Consider the following 16,344-nt stretch of genomic DNA (forward strand, 5'->3'; position numbering starts at 1 on the left):
GTTATGCTTTATTGTTGACAGAGTTGAAGGTTTAAAATTGCCTAAGTCACAAAGGCATGTTCAAAGTCATTTATTCCTCTTATGTAACATAATTGACCGACATTGTTATTAGTATGTCAATAGTCATATATTGTCATAACCTTTTTGAGTGAAATTATTAATAAATATCATATATTCAATATTTGGTTAATTTTTCTTGTGTTTTCTGAAAAACCTGAAAAAAGGACTTGGGCCATTAGTTTAAGAGGGTGACGATATATATCTACCTCTATCTATAACTTTTATTTATATTAATTTAAATACATTTACTACATTCATATTTATATTTAAATATATTTCAAGTTTGAATGATTATATTCTACATGAGCTCACTATGTTTTACATGTGCGGTCAATATTATATCAGATTTATTTGTTCACATGTTTATTCAATGAAAAAAAAAGATTCGCCTCAATTCCGGGGTTGTTCATGTTGCCTTCACGTACCGTCGGTAAAAACAACATCATCAACAAACTACCCATAATAACAGCTCTCACATCAGTAGCTTTCTATGTGTCCGATTTATTTTGTATTCACATCCACGATGATCACGATGAAGATAACCTTACCGTGCAGTTGGAATTTAATTTGCTCTATTTGACAGTTTCTCATCATCATAGTGCAGCAACTTTGCAAAACTACAAATGTCCTGCGGTCCATGGAGGCAGCATGTAAACATTTCGTAACCCAGCATGGCCGCTCCGTTGGTCAGGATCTTCACTAAGGTGAGACTCAGTATTTCTGTTTACATGCATTACAACGCTGCTCTGAATTTAGCATTTCCCCGACGTGTTAGCTCTTCATCATTGACGTTATTATCAGGCTGCTAACGCTAGCACCCCATGAAACCCTTGCTAGGTTTGTGTTCCTAGCTAAAAACAAGGCAGTGTATCACTGTCAGTAATGTTTCAAAAGACTGAAGACACTAATCCAAGTCTTATTAACATCTTAAAGTGAAGTTAAATGTATGAATGCATTAGCTGTAAGATGCATTTTGTTTGTGGAACCTTAAATGCTACAAACCCCTTCGTTTAAACAGTGTAGTCGGTGTGTTTGCATGTGTGTCATCTGGTTGAAATATGTCCTATTTTCAGTCTTGTATCAGACGGACCTCCCGACCATGGGGGTCATGCCAGGCTGGATGGAGGGGCATGTCCACCAGATCTGCCCCAGACGTGGCTGCACACGAGGCGGCCGGGCTGGTCTCCTTCCCTCCCCTGCAGACTTACTCGGAGGAGGAGAACATGATGAGGGAGACAGGTGAGCTGGAGGAGTGAGGAGGGGAAACAAGTGTCCTGCTGCTGCTGCTGCTGCTGACAGCTGGAGACAGAAAGTTCTCAGAACACTAAACATCTGTCTCTTGTTTTTGTCTTGACAGTGAAAAAATATGCACAAGAGCGCATCGCTCCATTTGTGTCAAAGATGGATGAAAACTCTGTCATGGATGAGGAAGTGATCAAATCTCTCTTTGAACAAGGCGTATGTCATTTACTTATTTGCGTTTTATCAGAGGTGTCATTACATTCGAGTTACTGCCTTTCTTTAAATCTATTGAATGACTCGCATGTTGACTTTTCGCAGCTCATGGGCATCGAGATCGACCCAGAGTACGGTGGCACCGGCTCTACCTTCTTCTCCTCCATCTTGGTCATCGAGGAGTTGGCGAAGGTGGATCCATCTGTGGCCGTTCTGTGTGACATCCAGAACACGCTGATCAACACCCTCTTCACCAAACTGGGCACCCCAGCTCAGAAAGAGCAGTACCTCAGCCGACTGTCAACTGACACGGTGAGCAGTTTGATCTTTCTCGTGACATAAATCAACTTTCTTTGTTGTATTTTGGAAATAAGGGGGACCATTAACAATTGAAACAGATCACTTGACAGATTCGGCACATTCTGCCTTTCCTGGAAGCTCTCCTGCGCTTCCTCATGTACCTGTGTCGACATGTCCCACAGGTCGGAAGCTTCTGCCTTTCTGAAGCAGAGTCGGGGAGTGACGCCTTTTCTCTGAAGACGCGTGCTGAGAAACACAAGGACTATTACATCATCAACGGATCCAAGATGTGGATCAGTAATGCAGAGCATGCAGGTGTATTCCTGGTGATGGCCAATGTGGACTTCTCTGCTGTGAGTAACTGCCCATCGTTGTTTTTGCTGTAGTTGTTTATTGCAGGTCATAAATTACAACAATGTGTGCAATAGAGTAATTACTTATAAGGATGCAATTTATGGTAAATCCATTATTAAATAATCTACAGATTTGACTATAAATTGTCAAAAGAGTGAAATATGTGAAATGTAATGGCTTAAAATCTTCTCATATCTTAATTGGTGGAATCAGTGATCCAAACCCCAAATATTTTCCGTTTATAATGATTATGAAACAAAAAAGTAGATCCTCCTATTGGATAAACTGGGGTCAAATATTGTGTGGTATTTATGCTTTAAAAACTATTTTCTGTCCGAACCCGACCAAGCCTGAGAGGAAATTAGCTGAACCTGAACCACACTCGACAACAGTCTGTATTTTGTGTCTGAACCTGATGTTTACCCTGATTACAGGCATGCGCAGTATAAAAAAGTCAGGTAAACAGTCCAGCCAATGTGACTGAACCAGACCGGAACCCAAATATCATTGAACATTTTTTTCTCAACCTAGGCGGGCTCGGTTTGAGATCCTACCCACAAGCTTATTGGTCAAACTGATTTAATAAGCCAATTGAACATCTGAAGTATTTCATCAAAAACAACAGAATCCCAAAGATCTATAACTCAAGTTTAACATAATGCTTTAATAGTTAGTATGTATCACAGGCACATCATATTGAAGTATATTACATATTTTAGATTTTTCTTTTATTGACTAGGAAGCTGTTAATGCTTCACAGAGATGAGCGCTTCTATGATTACAAATATATCATCATTATTATTTTCCCGTGAACGACAGGGATACAAAGGCATCACCTGCTTCATCGTGGATCGGGACACCGAGGGGCTCGAGATCTGCAAAAAGGAGAACAAGCTCGGCCTGCGTGCGTCCTCCACCTGCCCGCTCAACTTTGACAATCTCAAGGTACAAGCAAACACGTTGTGCATAAACCAGAGTAATGGGAAAGGAATACACATTTGGACTCTTCCTAACTCCCCGCTCTTCATTGTAGGTGCCAGAGAAGAACATTTTGGGACAGATCGGTCATGGGTACAAGTATGCCATCGGCATGTTGAATGAGGGCCGGATTGGGATTGCAAGTCAGGTAGACCATGAGATGTTTTTATTTGATTTAGTTCAAGACAAGCCCAATGTTCTCTACTCAAGATAAGACCTGTTGCGTGTTAACTTTGTCTCGATGTGTCTCAGATGCTTGGACTGGCACAGGGCTGCTTCGACAACACCATTCCTTACACAAGACAGAGGAAGCAGTTCGGAAAACGCATCTTTGACTTCCAGGTGAACGTCTCCCTTCTTTTACCTCACATGTTTATGAGTGATCACATTACTCTGCCAGCCGGTGCATTGTTCAGTGAGGGCTTATGGTGTTGTGGAACTCTTTTTTTATTCCAGGGCATGCAGCACCAAATTGCGCATGTAGCGACGCAGATCGAAGCCGCGCGGCTGCTGACGTACAACGCCGCTCGTCTGAAGGAAGCTGGGAGACCTTTCATTAAGGAGGCCTGCATGGCTAAATACTTCACTGCAGAGGTGAGCTTTCTGAGTCAAGGACATTTCACGATCTTGAGGTTCTTTTCGACCAGCATTTGATCTTTGAAGCTCATAGTACCATGCTCAGTCAGTCCTGCTTCTTTCAACTGAGATATATTGCCCGAATCAAACATGTACTATCTGCCAAAAACAAAGAATTATTTTAGAAACTATTGTAATTACATACAGGGCCCTGCATGAACTGGGTCCTGACTATGTAGAGAAACGAAACTTTTGAACAGGCTTTTTCCTCTTTTTTTTTTTTTTTTTTACCTCCTTCAGATTTGCTCAATCTATGGCTTGTTTTAAAACTTCTGAAATCTGAATTGTTTCTATAGATTCGCTCTTTTATAACACTCTTGCCTCAAGTTAGTGTTTAAACTAATCTCATCAGTGTTGCTGACCCTTGATTATTCTTATTAAGCCTGTGTTACATGTTTTATGTATTCTACAGTATGAGGTGCGTTATCCTGTCCAGGAAACTCTTATATTTCATATTTTCAGTCCGTGAAGCATCAATTTTATTTTCCACAGGTTGCAACACTAACCACGTCGAAGTGCATCGAATGGATGGGAGGGGTCGGCTTCACAAAAGACTATCCCATAGAGAAATACTACAGAGACTGTAAAATTGGTGAGTATAACTGGACCAACATGAACCTCTAGATGAAGGTTGACATGTGTTTGTAGACTGTTTGTGAAGTCGTTTTTTTTTTTTAGAGTTGAGTTGTGTAACTGCCACTAAAGCCACAAGGTGGAAAGAACACAAATCACGAGGGCTGCGGGAGGGTCAGGTGTAGCTGCCTGCGATTGGACCAGGGTGAGGCGGAGAAGGAGGCAGTGGCTGTAATCGGACTCCGTCGGAATTCCCCCTCTCAGAGTGTCGTTATACAAACACGGTGCCAAGGAAACTGCTAGGGCAACATGTCACTTTTCCTCTCATCACTTTCACGTGGGCTCCGCGGTTCTCCAGCTGGAGCTCTGGCAGAGTGAGCTGCATTAAAAACCCCACTCACCCCAAGCCCTAACCCTCCTTAGTCATGATAGTGAAAGCTGTAGATTAGTTCTCTGTGCAGGGGGGGATGTAACATAACAGATCTTGTTTTTTTTTCTGCAGGGATTTTATTCTAATACTTTGTTTTGTGCTCATTTCGCAGGCACCATTTATGAGGGCACGACGAATGTTCAGCTTTCCAGTATAGCCAAGTTCATCGATAAGGAGTACGACTACTAAAAACTTCCAACGGGAACCTGATCGATTGCACTCTGCTGTGTTACACTCCATATCTTTTTTTAATATACGAATCTGGTGGGATTATTCAGCAGCTGTGCAACACTGTAGACCTGCTTTCATAGAGTTTTCTTACAATTTGAACTTGTACACTTGTAAAGTAGTTCCCACTACCGCTGTTGCTGATTAAGTTATAGTTCCCATGCTTTAGGGTGAAAGTTTTATTGTTCCGTTTGCCTTCTGTTGTCACTTCTTCATTTTGAAATACGACAGCATTCTTCAATTGTACATCTCTACCACTTTCCTCTTTGCCTCACTTGTTCTTCTGTTTACTGAGATCATTTCAAATAACTGTCTTTGTGTTGCAATATGATAATTAATTACGATATTATTTTAGATCTTAATTTTAACGTTTCAGTGCTTTCAGGAGGTGGCTATGACTGAAATCAGACGTCAGTATTGTCTTTGCAGGATACTGAAATGTAGTTTAACAGTTTCATGCCTCGTAAAAATGCTAACAGTGATCTATCAAAATCAATAAATGTGTAATATGCTGTGAATCATCTGTTTTTGATGTCACTGATGCCCGTTTGAAGAGTAGTATCGAGTTCTGCCACTAGATGGAAGCATTCTCCAGAGTGACTACAGCACCCTGAGCTGGAGAGGCTCCTCAGTGCAGGAGCAGTAAATTATCATGTCTCATAACAGCCTGTCACCTCTAATGATATTTTATACCAATTTAATTACACCGGTGCTTCAGATGAAAAGAGCCCGCCTGCCTGGTGTAATTGCCTCACTGATAATTTTTCAGGTGAGATTGATCACATGGCCTCCGAGCTGTGTAAAATGAGGCCTATTGTTTTACACCAGGCAGGCGAGTTGTGTGCACATGTATAGGACCATTAACAGCTATTACACATGACCCCTTATGTACATGTTACTTACTGTGTATCTGCTAAACAACAAGGAACAATTACCAACATGAGTTATTCATTAACGCGGATGTTAAAAGTCAGATTCATAATGTTGTAATAACAGATCAGCAGTGGCCACATTTGGATTTCAGAAAGCAAATGAATAAGAACATATACAAACATCCATTCTTTGTGTATCTGTTTTGTCATCTTTCTTTAATAAAAGAAACCGATTGATCGCGAAAGGTTCACATCCGTTAGAATATGAATTTTCCTGATTAAACTGATAAAGCTTTTGTTTTATTGGTTTCCTGAAAACCCAGAATTTAAACAAATACTGTGAGAAAAAAAAGAACAATAAGCAAAAGACTAATTTACTACAGTGTATTATTTTGACAAAGAATTCTTCATCCTTCTCATGTTTTATTGATCACCTCACTTCCCGATTGTGCTACTAAATAATGATGAAATATTTATCTTGATTATTTTGTCTGTTGTGGCAGAGAATCACCTCAGCTTTGGTGTCATGATCACAAATAACAAAATATTAAATGTCACCTGATTACACCTGTATTCCCAAAAAATATGCTTTGTTATACGATAGAATTGTGTGAAAATATTGTGATGTATATATAAACTTCTACTTCTAAATGATTTCAGTGTTTTGTCATCACTCTGAGGGGAATGACAGCTTGGACAGATAGATATTCTAGAATATATTTAATAACATCAGGTCCATGTTTGCTGACAAAGCAGTGAAGTGGAAACAGGGGCCTGTGTTAGCATCACTGATTGAGTGTGTCCTCCGTTTTCCCCTCTGACCCACTCCGACTTGTTCTATGTGTGGAACGAGCCCCGGTTTAATGAACATAATCTGGTGAAAACACAGCTATCCTGCTTTTCACTTGGAGCTGGCAAACGCAGCTCAAGCAGCCTCTTTCTCCGCCCCCATCTTTAACACAGCCATGAGACCTCTAATTATGCAGGGATTCAAGTAGCTTTCCACAAAACACAGTGTTGTCCTTTAGAGCTGGAGAGCTGCTCCACGAGCTGAAAGGACAGGCTGCATGTTTGCAGGTTGAGCAAATTCAATTTGTGTGATTAGCTCCCTGCATCTGCCTCAGGTTCGGTCTAAATCATAAATACTGAATTCCCTCTGGGTTCATTTTCGATATTTCTGAGGCAACTTTCACCTCAAATTATCCTAAATAGGTGCATTTATGTCACTGCATTGACAGATATAACTTCTGTGTTAGATGCTGGTTTTTATCGGTGACAGATTTAGATTAAAGAGAATCTTATACCCACTGCATGTTGCATTCTCAATATATTATTGCACGTTATCTCAATCTGAAAGCAGAAACAATACAGAGGAGGCCCACTGCTCATTTTCTACTAAATTATCATCTAATCTGATCACATACAATCTGCTGCAGCCAAACACCAGTCAGTGTTGTTATAATCTGTGACAGAGACAAGACTTGCTGTTTCATTGCATTACACCACCTGCTGCCTCTGTGCGTCTGCAGCCTTTTGTGCCAAAGCTGATTTGAAAAGCCTTTATCACAATGGTATAAACATTCAATTTTGATGTCCGCCCGTAGCACTTCCTGCCTAATAAAATTACACTGAAGTCAATGAGCTCCGGTGCAGGTGAAGTGCACGGTGCATATTGCTTTCCCGTTGCACTGAGGTGGAACAGAGGGATGCTGGGACTGAAGCAGATGGATGTCAGGTTGAAAAATGTATCGACAAAATTCAAATCATCAAATTGTGTTGTTGAACATAAATATAATACTTATTAATTTGGATGTTCCTTATTTTTTGTTTGTCTTTTATATATTTTGGTGGCTTTCGTGATGCATAAAATCTATGCGTAATTTTGCGTAATAATTGTGCCAAGGCCAAGTTAAAGTGTGAAGATCTCTGGACCGTTGATTGAATTTACTGACCGGTGATGGTGCCGCACCTCCCTTAAAACATTGAGACATTTTCCTCTTTCCTCTAATTGGTTGATAAGTGTGCGCCTACACTGTTGAGCCCGGAGCCAAAACGCTTGCGCGCGGCCTTTCTCTTCTGAGTCTATTCTCGTCACAGCCCCCTGAGGTTTCATCTCAAATCCCATTTGCTATTTTACCTGCCCAATAGCAGAGACCGAGCGCGTTTTAACTTGGCCGGCATTTTTTTGATTCCATCATTCCATCCATCCAGCGCATGTTTGACGCACTGATCCCTGCGCTCTCGCTCCGATCATCCTCGGGAGGTGGACGCACGCAGCTTGGTGCGACTTCTACTCTCTCTCTCTTCCTCTTCTTTTCACAAATCATTTTATCCGAGAAGATCTTTTCGTCAGGTGTTTCTACCCCCTGGTAAGTTTTTTTGGATGGTGATCCACATCGGACAGTAAAACGGTGATGGCAGACTCTGATGCGCAAGAGACTCGCCAACCAGCAAAAGACTCACCCTTCTCCATAAAGAACCTGCTGAACATCGAGGACAAACCCGCGAAGCAGAAGAGCTTCCTGGGCTCGTCCAGAGGAGTGTTTGAGGGCAGCTTCTTCTCCCGGCTCGGTGAATTATCTTTCCCTCGGTTTGAGCTGCCCTCGCCACAGAGGATTGGACTCTCGGGGCAGTATCTGGACAGAGCGTCTACCTGGTGGTATCCATACACGCTTGGGGCTCATCTGAGGAGCGGAGGTGAATATTTTTTTGAATCTGCATATGAGGAAATTGCAGCTTTTTGTTCAGAATTTTTTTTGTAGTTTTAATGCAAAAGGCCTTTTTTGCACGTTTCATTTCATGGAGACTGAATTGTTCTTAGAATAATTATTAATTATAAGCAGCCATGTCCATAAATCCTTGATTAAAAATCGATATTACAAAATGCATGTTTCTGAATATGCAATTAATTAAATACATGTGGTTGCCACTGTGGGATCATGTTTGAAAACTGAGAAAATGTTTTTTTTTTCCTTCAGTGTCTGAGAAGGCAACCCCGAGGGAGGCATCACAGGCACCGGACAGGCGCTCCCCGGACATCCAGAAAAGTGACCTGCAGGATGTCAAAGAGGAAAGCGCCGACGACGAGGTCACGCTGGACGAGAGCGACGCGGAGGAGCCGAAGAGAGAGCTGGACCCGGAGGACGACTGGAGGAAAAAGACGGACGAGCTGGACGCCGACAAGAAGCCGTGTCGGAAGAAGAAGACGCGCACGGTGTTCTCCCGGAGCCAGGTGTTCCAGCTGGAGTCCACCTTCGACATCAAGCGCTACCTGAGCAGCTCGGAGCGCGCGGGCCTGGCCGCGTCCCTGCACCTGACGGAGACGCAGGTGAAGATCTGGTTCCAGAACCGGAGGAATAAGTGGAAGAGGCAGCTGGCCGCGGAGCTGGAGGCGGCCAACCTGAGCCATGCGGCGGCGCAAAGGATTGTGCGGGTTCCCATACTGTACCACGAGCACGGGGCCCCGGACTCAACCGGGGGCCCCTCTGCAAACTCACCGGGCAGCCAGTCGCTGCTGGCTTTTCCCCACCACATGTACTATTCCCACCCGGTGCCACTGCTGAGGCCTGTTTAACACTGACTGTCCATTCAGCTGTAAATATGTTTTTAAACGAGAGTGAGCTTCAGTGAAAAAAATAAAAAACATTTTGTATATTTTGTAGATTAATCGGACACCATGTTAGTTCATATTATTATTATTATTATTATTATTATTATTATTATTATTATTATTATTATTTGTCATTTATCCTGCTGAAGTGTAAGCAAGACACAAATTACCTATTACAGCCCCCACTCAAAAATTATAATTGTTATTGTTGTTATTATTATAGGTGAAATCATTACGTTTTTAAAAGTGGTTGCTGTTCCCTTAGGAAAAAATGAACTTGCTTTAAACAGGGTTTACTGTCTATATGTATTTTACAGAGATTTGTGTCAGTGTTTGTACAAAACATGTGGAATTTAATATTTTGGCATTTTCCAACATTGTGCAATATTTCTGGCTTGACATTAGACTACCTATAGTTACACTTTTGCAGGAAAAACAAATATAATTTTTTCTCTTTGTCATGTAATAGTGAGGACAATCATGTGATCCTTGACAAAATAACCAGAAAAGCTGCAGGTGATGTCATTGTTTTTAAGGATGCAATGTTTTGCCGGTGATTTTAAAGCCATGAAAGAGCCAAAAAACCCTCTGTTCTTTTTGTGTATGTTTTTCCTCTGATATTGTTATTGAAATTCTGTATATTCTATGGTCTTACACCCAGTAAAGAATTCCTTCCAAAAAGAAATATGTTCAAGAGTGATGTACATGAGGGAAAAGAAAGGATTGTTGGTTTAAATCATGTTGTAAAAAATCTTGGTTTTCAAACCTTTGTGAGTATGGAGTGATGTGTTATTCATCAAATGTCTATTTTTCAAATATCTCAGGCACCGTGCAGGTATTCGAGAGATTAAAAAAAATAAATCATCAAAAGTTAAATAATGTTGAAGTTAAATAATGATGGTCATTTTTCTTTTTATTTGATGACTTGAGAATTTTGTAATTCAATTACATTCAATTTCAAAGACCATTTGAGAATTGTGTTTCTTCATCGGAGAATATTTGATTCAGACACACAAACACATGATCTCTTGCAGTATTGATCTGCTGCATATACAGACCTATATCCTTTCTTTAATAATCAATAATAATGCTAAAAAACAATAGGCTGTGGTGATTAAAACCTATAGGCTGTAGATGAAAGTTGTTACATGGGAATTAAAAAGCAAAGAATAAATGTCAAAGCTAATTTTTCATTAATCCAATCACATTGGGCATTTCTTCTTCTTTTGCATCTGAGAAGAGGACTGTAATATCCTATAGTAAATATGAGTGAAGCACTTTTCAACTGTGGGTTTTAAAAAGTAAAAACAAATACATTTTCATTGTTATTATTATTACATGACCTGCTGGCCTATATAGGAAATTATTTTTTATTAAACTAGACCTTTTGGGGCAAACTCAAATCACACAGAAACAGAAAAAGAAAGAAAGAAGTCTATCTTACAACAGCATACATATGGGTTAACATGGAAAGACAATAGCTGTGTGTAGATTATTGTGGCTCATTTAAAAATTACCAATCTCTTAATTTACTATGGCCATTAAATTATAGTTTTTTATTATATTTATATTGTATTAATTTTGATGAAAGATAAAATGACAGAAAACAAATGTGTTACTGAGAGAGAGAGAGAGAGAGAGAGAGAGAGAGAGAGAGAGAGAGAGAGAGAGAGAGAGAGAGAAAGAGAGAAGTCCTATGTCACGTGATCTGCGCTGAGACAACGGAAGTAAACGTCGGTGTTCGACCGGCCAATCACATCGCAGGCGGGAATTCGAACGTTCATTCCAACCAATCAGCGTCCTCCGTCTGCAGAGCTCAGCGCTTGCTAGCAGGGGAGTTAGCTTAGCGCAGACACATTTAGCTGTTCGGCTCTTTTCCACGTTATTTATATGATTATATTACCGTAAACCAGCGCGGAATAAACAGGCGCAGTTAACATAGCATCGTTTTCGTCTGAAAGGCTCCGAACCGACACGGTAAGTGAAATAAAACGCCTCATGTCAGCGTGTGTAGCCCGCGTTGCCTTCCCTGTTAGCAAACACCGCTAACGACAGGCGTGGGCTTGGTGTAATTGCTGGATGTGGTGGAGCGGTTCGCGGTGTTTTTGGAATAAGAGCAAACGCGAGACACGCTGCGAATCAACCTTCACCTTTCATCGAGCTCCAGTAACAGATCGTGTTTTTTTTCGGGAGCTCAAATGGCGCATGCTTAGCTCTCGGTTGGGCTTGTTAGCTAAACTCGTAGCCAATGTAACCGGGCACGGCTAATAACAAGCAGGAAACACACTGATCCTTAAGCCGGACAGTGGAGGAGGCTACTTCCAGGGAGTTCAGCGAAAAGAGAAGCGTAGATCATTGATGCTTATCCAGTCATATCGATAAGGACCTGTTTGTTTGTTTGTTTGTTTGTTATTGGTCAACAATGTGAGTAGTTCTGGCGTCAAATGTCATTAAACAACAAGATGCCTGGTAACACTAAAATATATTATTTTAAAATATCACATTTTAGTGTCATTACGTTTGATATTTAGAACCAAACAACACATTAGTGCATCATAATGAAGTTAAGTACAAAATCTATCAAATAAATAATAAAATTGTGAAGCTTTAAACATATAATATTATAATACCAAAATATTGATCAAGTGTATATACTTGATTGAATCAACATAAATATACAGACAGTGTCGGATTCATATTGGTTTGACTCCATAGTAGTTTTAAAGCATCAGTTTGTGGTGTTAAACCGTGTTTTAAAGTGTAGTTTATACCCTCTATATTGTCCATTAGTCTTGATGGTTATCTTTTCCCTTCTTGCAGATGACGGGCTCCAATGAGTACAAACTGAACCAGGGACCAGAGGACACCATCTCTGCCGTCAAGTTCAGCCCCAGCACAGCTCAGTTCCTGCTGGTGTCCTCGTGGGACTGCACGGTCCGTCTCTTCGATGTCGGAGGCAACACCATGCGGATGAAGTACCAGCACTCAGCTCCAGTTCTTGACTGTGCTTTTTATGTAGGTCAAAGAATTTTGTATATGGTCCTTGTTGTCTCGTCAAAGCTTTTGTCTGATATATACAGATAATATTCACCTTTTAACTTGCAGGACCCAACACATTCCTGGAGTGGAGGATTAGATGCACAGTTAAAAACTCATGATTTGAACACAGACCAAGGTACGTTGCAAACCGGTTAAGTAGCAATAAAAGCTTTCAGGCAGTATCACAACTCTTCACATCTGAGAGTTGAATGTGCTGAATGTTTTATTCTATTGACTGCTGCAATATTCTCTTTAAACAGATACAATAGTTGGAGCACACGATGCTCCAATCCGTTGTGTGGAGTACTGCCCAGAGGTTAACGTCATGGTAACGGGTAGCTGGGACAGATCGGTTCGGCTGTGGGACCCGAGGACGCCCTGCAACGCTGGCACCTTTACCCAGCCTGAGAAGGTAGCGCACAAGAGGCATGCAATTGTTATTTGAAAGATATTAATAAGATGATTGTGTCGGGTCAGAATCACTTATATTTTGTTGTTATAGTACAGTAAATCATGTATTGCAAGATTTAACGATTTAGTTTACATACAATTGTTAGTTCCTTGCCGAGTTGATTTGTATTTATTGATCAAAGAAACGTGTTGAACGGTCTTTCAAATAAATCTTTTCTTCAAAAAGTACTTGCATTTGACCTGATGTTAATGATACAACATGATTATATTGATGTTAAATATTAGAGTTTATTGTGAAAACGTTACACAACAGTATGAATGAGAGAATACAGAAACCTGGTGAAAAAGGTGACATCTCACTGTTATTATGTTACCTTGCTGTTTGTGTGTGTATTGCCTGTGTCATCTCCCTCTTGTCTCATACATGTGATCTTTATGAAAGGTGTATACGCTTTCTGTGGCCGGAGATAGACTAATCGTCGGCACAGCTGGAAGAAGAGTCCTGGTTTGGGACCTGAGGAACATGGGCTACGTACAGCAAAGAAGAGAGTCCAGTCTCAAGTATCAGACACGCAGCATCAGAGCTTTCCCCAACAAACAGGTACCCTTCAAATCCCAATAGACATCGATTATAGTTTACACAGCACTAATGAAACTTACAGTGAGCTGTTGACGGGTAATTTACTCCTTACAGAGTATCATGTTACGAAACAGATTCCTGTGTTAATGTGAAGAAGTTGAATGGTAACTTGGTACTTTGTGTCTTGGCTGCAGGGCTACGTCTTGAGTTCAATCGAGGGACGTGTAGCTGTGGAGTACCTGGACCCAAGTCAGGAGGTTCAGAAGAAGAAATACGCCTTCAAATGCCACAGGCTGAAGGAGGATGGAATTGAGCACGTTTACCCCGTCAATGCAATCTCATTTCACAGTGTTCACAACACCTTTGCCACAGGTACGACTGGTTCATTAGTGGCTACTTGATAAAAGCAATGATTTTGTTTCTGTAATGGGGTAATTTGTTTTTGCAAAGCTCAGATATTTACCTGTGACCTTTAGCATTTAGCTGCCAAGGTCGCACGTGGAACAAGCTGTTATTATAGATCCATATCTCAACACATTCTAAATCTTTTGAGCTTGACCTTGAGTCTCCCCTTCGACCAGGTGGCTCGGACGGCTTTGTGAACATCTGGGACCCGTTCAACAAGAAGCGCCTGTGCCAGTTCCACCGGTACCCGACCAGTATCGCCTCCCTTGCTTTCAATAACGACGGCACCATGCTCGCCATCGCCTCCTCCTACATGCAAGAAAAGGGTGACATCAGCCACCCGGAGGATGCCATCTTCATCCGCCAAGTCACAGATGCTGAGACGAAGCCCAAGTGAGTCTTCCTCGTCCCTCGGGTGTGTACTCCTGCATAATGTGGCACCTTGCTTCTCACTGAATCTATGAGCAGCTGTATTTACAGGGAGCACGTCCACCTGCAGCATATGCCGATCTTTATCTCAGCTTGTCCACTTTTCAATATCCGACAGTTGAAAGATGCACAGATGAGAACTTGAAAATCCTCCTGTGAGTCTTTGTATCTGTGCTGTCATAACAGACACATGGAAACCTTCTGCTGTACAAAGTGATGCAGTACATTATAATAGTGAATAAAGTGGCAGGATCACAGTGTTAAGTTGAAGGTCACATTGATTAAATTGTTCAGTCTATAAAATGACAAGATAGCAAAAGAAAATGCCAAGGAGATGTCTTCAGATAGCTTAGCTTTGTCCAACCAGCAGCTTAAAGCCGAATGATCATAGGTTTATCATCACATGGAACAGAGAAACCAACAGGTTGTTATATTTGACAAAACTGTGATAAGGATTTTTTTTTTTTATATATATACAGAACTATGTTTTCAGTATTTCATACCTTGCTTCCATTAAAAAGGGCATTTCTAAATCAATGTCTGACCAGGAACTGTATTATTGTTTCCATGCAGTATATCATAAAAAATATTTAACTGGAACATTAACATCTAGGTGCAACTGTTTATTTGTTGGTTTAATGATTTCACTTCAGAAAGATTCTCCGACAGGTTGCTAAGAATCTTTTTGTGAAAAAGAGCAACGATGACATTGACCTTCCATGTGCCGATAATGTCTGTATTACCAGATCTTTGTTCCATTATGTTTTCCATTTGTGGCAGTTAAGGGCGTTCATACACTCTCTGGCTTCAGTTCAGCCTTTCATACAGGCTGTTGTCTGACGTCAGTCACAGAATAAACAGGCTGGTTTTCCCTGTATTTTCGTTTATCTGCCCTACATCATCATTAAAGGGTTAGGTTAGTATAGCTCTCTCCACATTAGTCAATTAGACTGAATGGATGTCAAACCTCCGACCTAAATATAGTATTGAATGTAGCACAAACTGCTGCAGTTATGACTCAAGTTGATTGAATCTCTTCTTTTCTTCTTTACAGGTCAACCTAAGTCCACCTTGCAACAGTTCCCTCTGCGTGTGTTTGGGTTATCTGCTGGTATCCAGTGTACCATTATCAAAATGTCTCCTGTCATTTCTTTCTGTTCCATACAGTTGAACTTTCTTGTAAGTAACTGTTGTCTGTTAAAATCTTTTCTGTTCTGGCTCTTGTTATATAGTTATTTTTTGTTTCATGTATGTTCCAATGACCATGCATCGTTGTCTGATTCAAATACACCTTTTTCTGCTTTTGCATGGTCATCAACACAAACTGATGTCGTGATCTTTTTTGTTGACTCTTACATTTTTAACACTGAAACTTTTTGACACTGATTCGAGCTCTGTTTGTATAATAAAACATTGATCAACAGCACAAACGCACTCTGTCACATTTACTTACTGCGAAAAAGAAAACCTGAGAGAAATCCCAGGAATGTGTCGGGGCAGAAAAGCTTCTCTTCACGATGTGTTGAGGGAAAGCGATGATCCACTCGTATTGCCGAAGGCTCCACTTGCCCCCAGACAGTGACCTGTGCTGATAGACATCAGAGGTCTGCGGCCTAAACCAGATCCTGCTTTATCACCAGGGGGAAAATATGGAGAAAACCACTAAACTGGATGAACCGGCTGCATCTGGCAAACTAAAATAAAATGATTAAGAGGCTCTTTTCTGTATTTCTCCAATTTTTTGAATGGTGAATTATTTGCTGAGAACCCTAAGTGGTGAATCCACGTTTAAATGGGGCTCAAGCAAACTGCAAAGTGCTGTCCATCCTATTAGTTTCACTGTACTGTGGGTTTGCTATGAACCTGTTAATTGAGAAATCCATTTAGAAATTTAATATATTTTTAAATGAAAAATATTTAGGGGTAGGGTCATACTTTTCCATCATCAATTGTGAATTTATAGAGTCAAGTTTTCCAAGTTGTA

The 16,344-nt window shown here is 40.8% G+C and overlaps 3 protein-coding genes across 4 annotated transcripts; all 3 read left to right on the plus strand.

The window, feature by feature from the left end:
• Window positions 1-643: 643 nt before the first annotated feature.
• acadsb (acyl-CoA dehydrogenase short/branched chain) lies at window positions 644-5,480 on the plus strand. The gene is made up of 12 exons (XM_034571017.1): window positions 644-764; window positions 1,134-1,299; window positions 1,418-1,518; window positions 1,621-1,827; window positions 1,998-2,168; window positions 2,989-3,114; window positions 3,203-3,295; window positions 3,400-3,489; window positions 3,604-3,741; window positions 4,276-4,375; window positions 4,899-5,027; window positions 5,092-5,480. The coding sequence occupies exons 1-11, from the start codon at window positions 732-734 to the stop codon at window positions 4,973-4,975; spliced, it is 1,302 nt and encodes a 433-aa protein (XP_034426908.1). The 5' UTR covers window positions 644-731; the 3' UTR covers window positions 4,976-5,027; window positions 5,092-5,480.
• Window positions 5,481-8,099: 2,619 nt separating this feature from the next.
• LOC117752666 (homeobox protein HMX3-B) lies at window positions 8,100-10,420 on the plus strand. Its single transcript, XM_034570209.1, has 2 exons — window positions 8,100-8,583; window positions 8,865-10,420. Exons 1-2 carry the CDS (start codon window positions 8,301-8,303, stop codon window positions 9,458-9,460), a joined length of 879 nt encoding a protein of 292 aa, XP_034426100.1. The 5' UTR covers window positions 8,100-8,300; the 3' UTR covers window positions 9,461-10,420.
• An 863-nt stretch (window positions 10,421-11,283) lies between these two features.
• bub3 (BUB3 mitotic checkpoint protein) lies at window positions 11,284-15,790 on the plus strand. 2 transcript variants are annotated; one of them, XM_034570879.1, is made up of 8 exons: window positions 11,284-11,473; window positions 12,317-12,511; window positions 12,602-12,671; window positions 12,796-12,947; window positions 13,389-13,547; window positions 13,721-13,898; window positions 14,108-14,346; window positions 15,415-15,790. In XM_034570879.1, the coding sequence occupies exons 2-7, from the start codon at window positions 12,317-12,319 to the stop codon at window positions 14,326-14,328; spliced, it is 975 nt and encodes a 324-aa protein (XP_034426770.1). In that variant the 5' UTR covers window positions 11,284-11,473; the 3' UTR covers window positions 14,329-14,346; window positions 15,415-15,790. The 2 variants fall into 2 exon arrangements, with proteins under 2 accessions (XP_034426770.1, XP_034426768.1); XM_034570877.1 differs by having other exon boundaries at window positions 11,294-11,473; window positions 14,108-14,324.
• The last annotated feature ends 554 nt before the right edge of the window (window positions 15,791-16,344 follow it).

Source organism: Hippoglossus hippoglossus, chromosome 19 (genome assembly GCF_009819705.1).
Source record: "Hippoglossus hippoglossus isolate fHipHip1 chromosome 19, fHipHip1.pri, whole genome shotgun sequence".
NCBI classification, from domain to species: domain Eukaryota; kingdom Metazoa; phylum Chordata; class Actinopteri; order Pleuronectiformes; family Pleuronectidae; genus Hippoglossus; species Hippoglossus hippoglossus.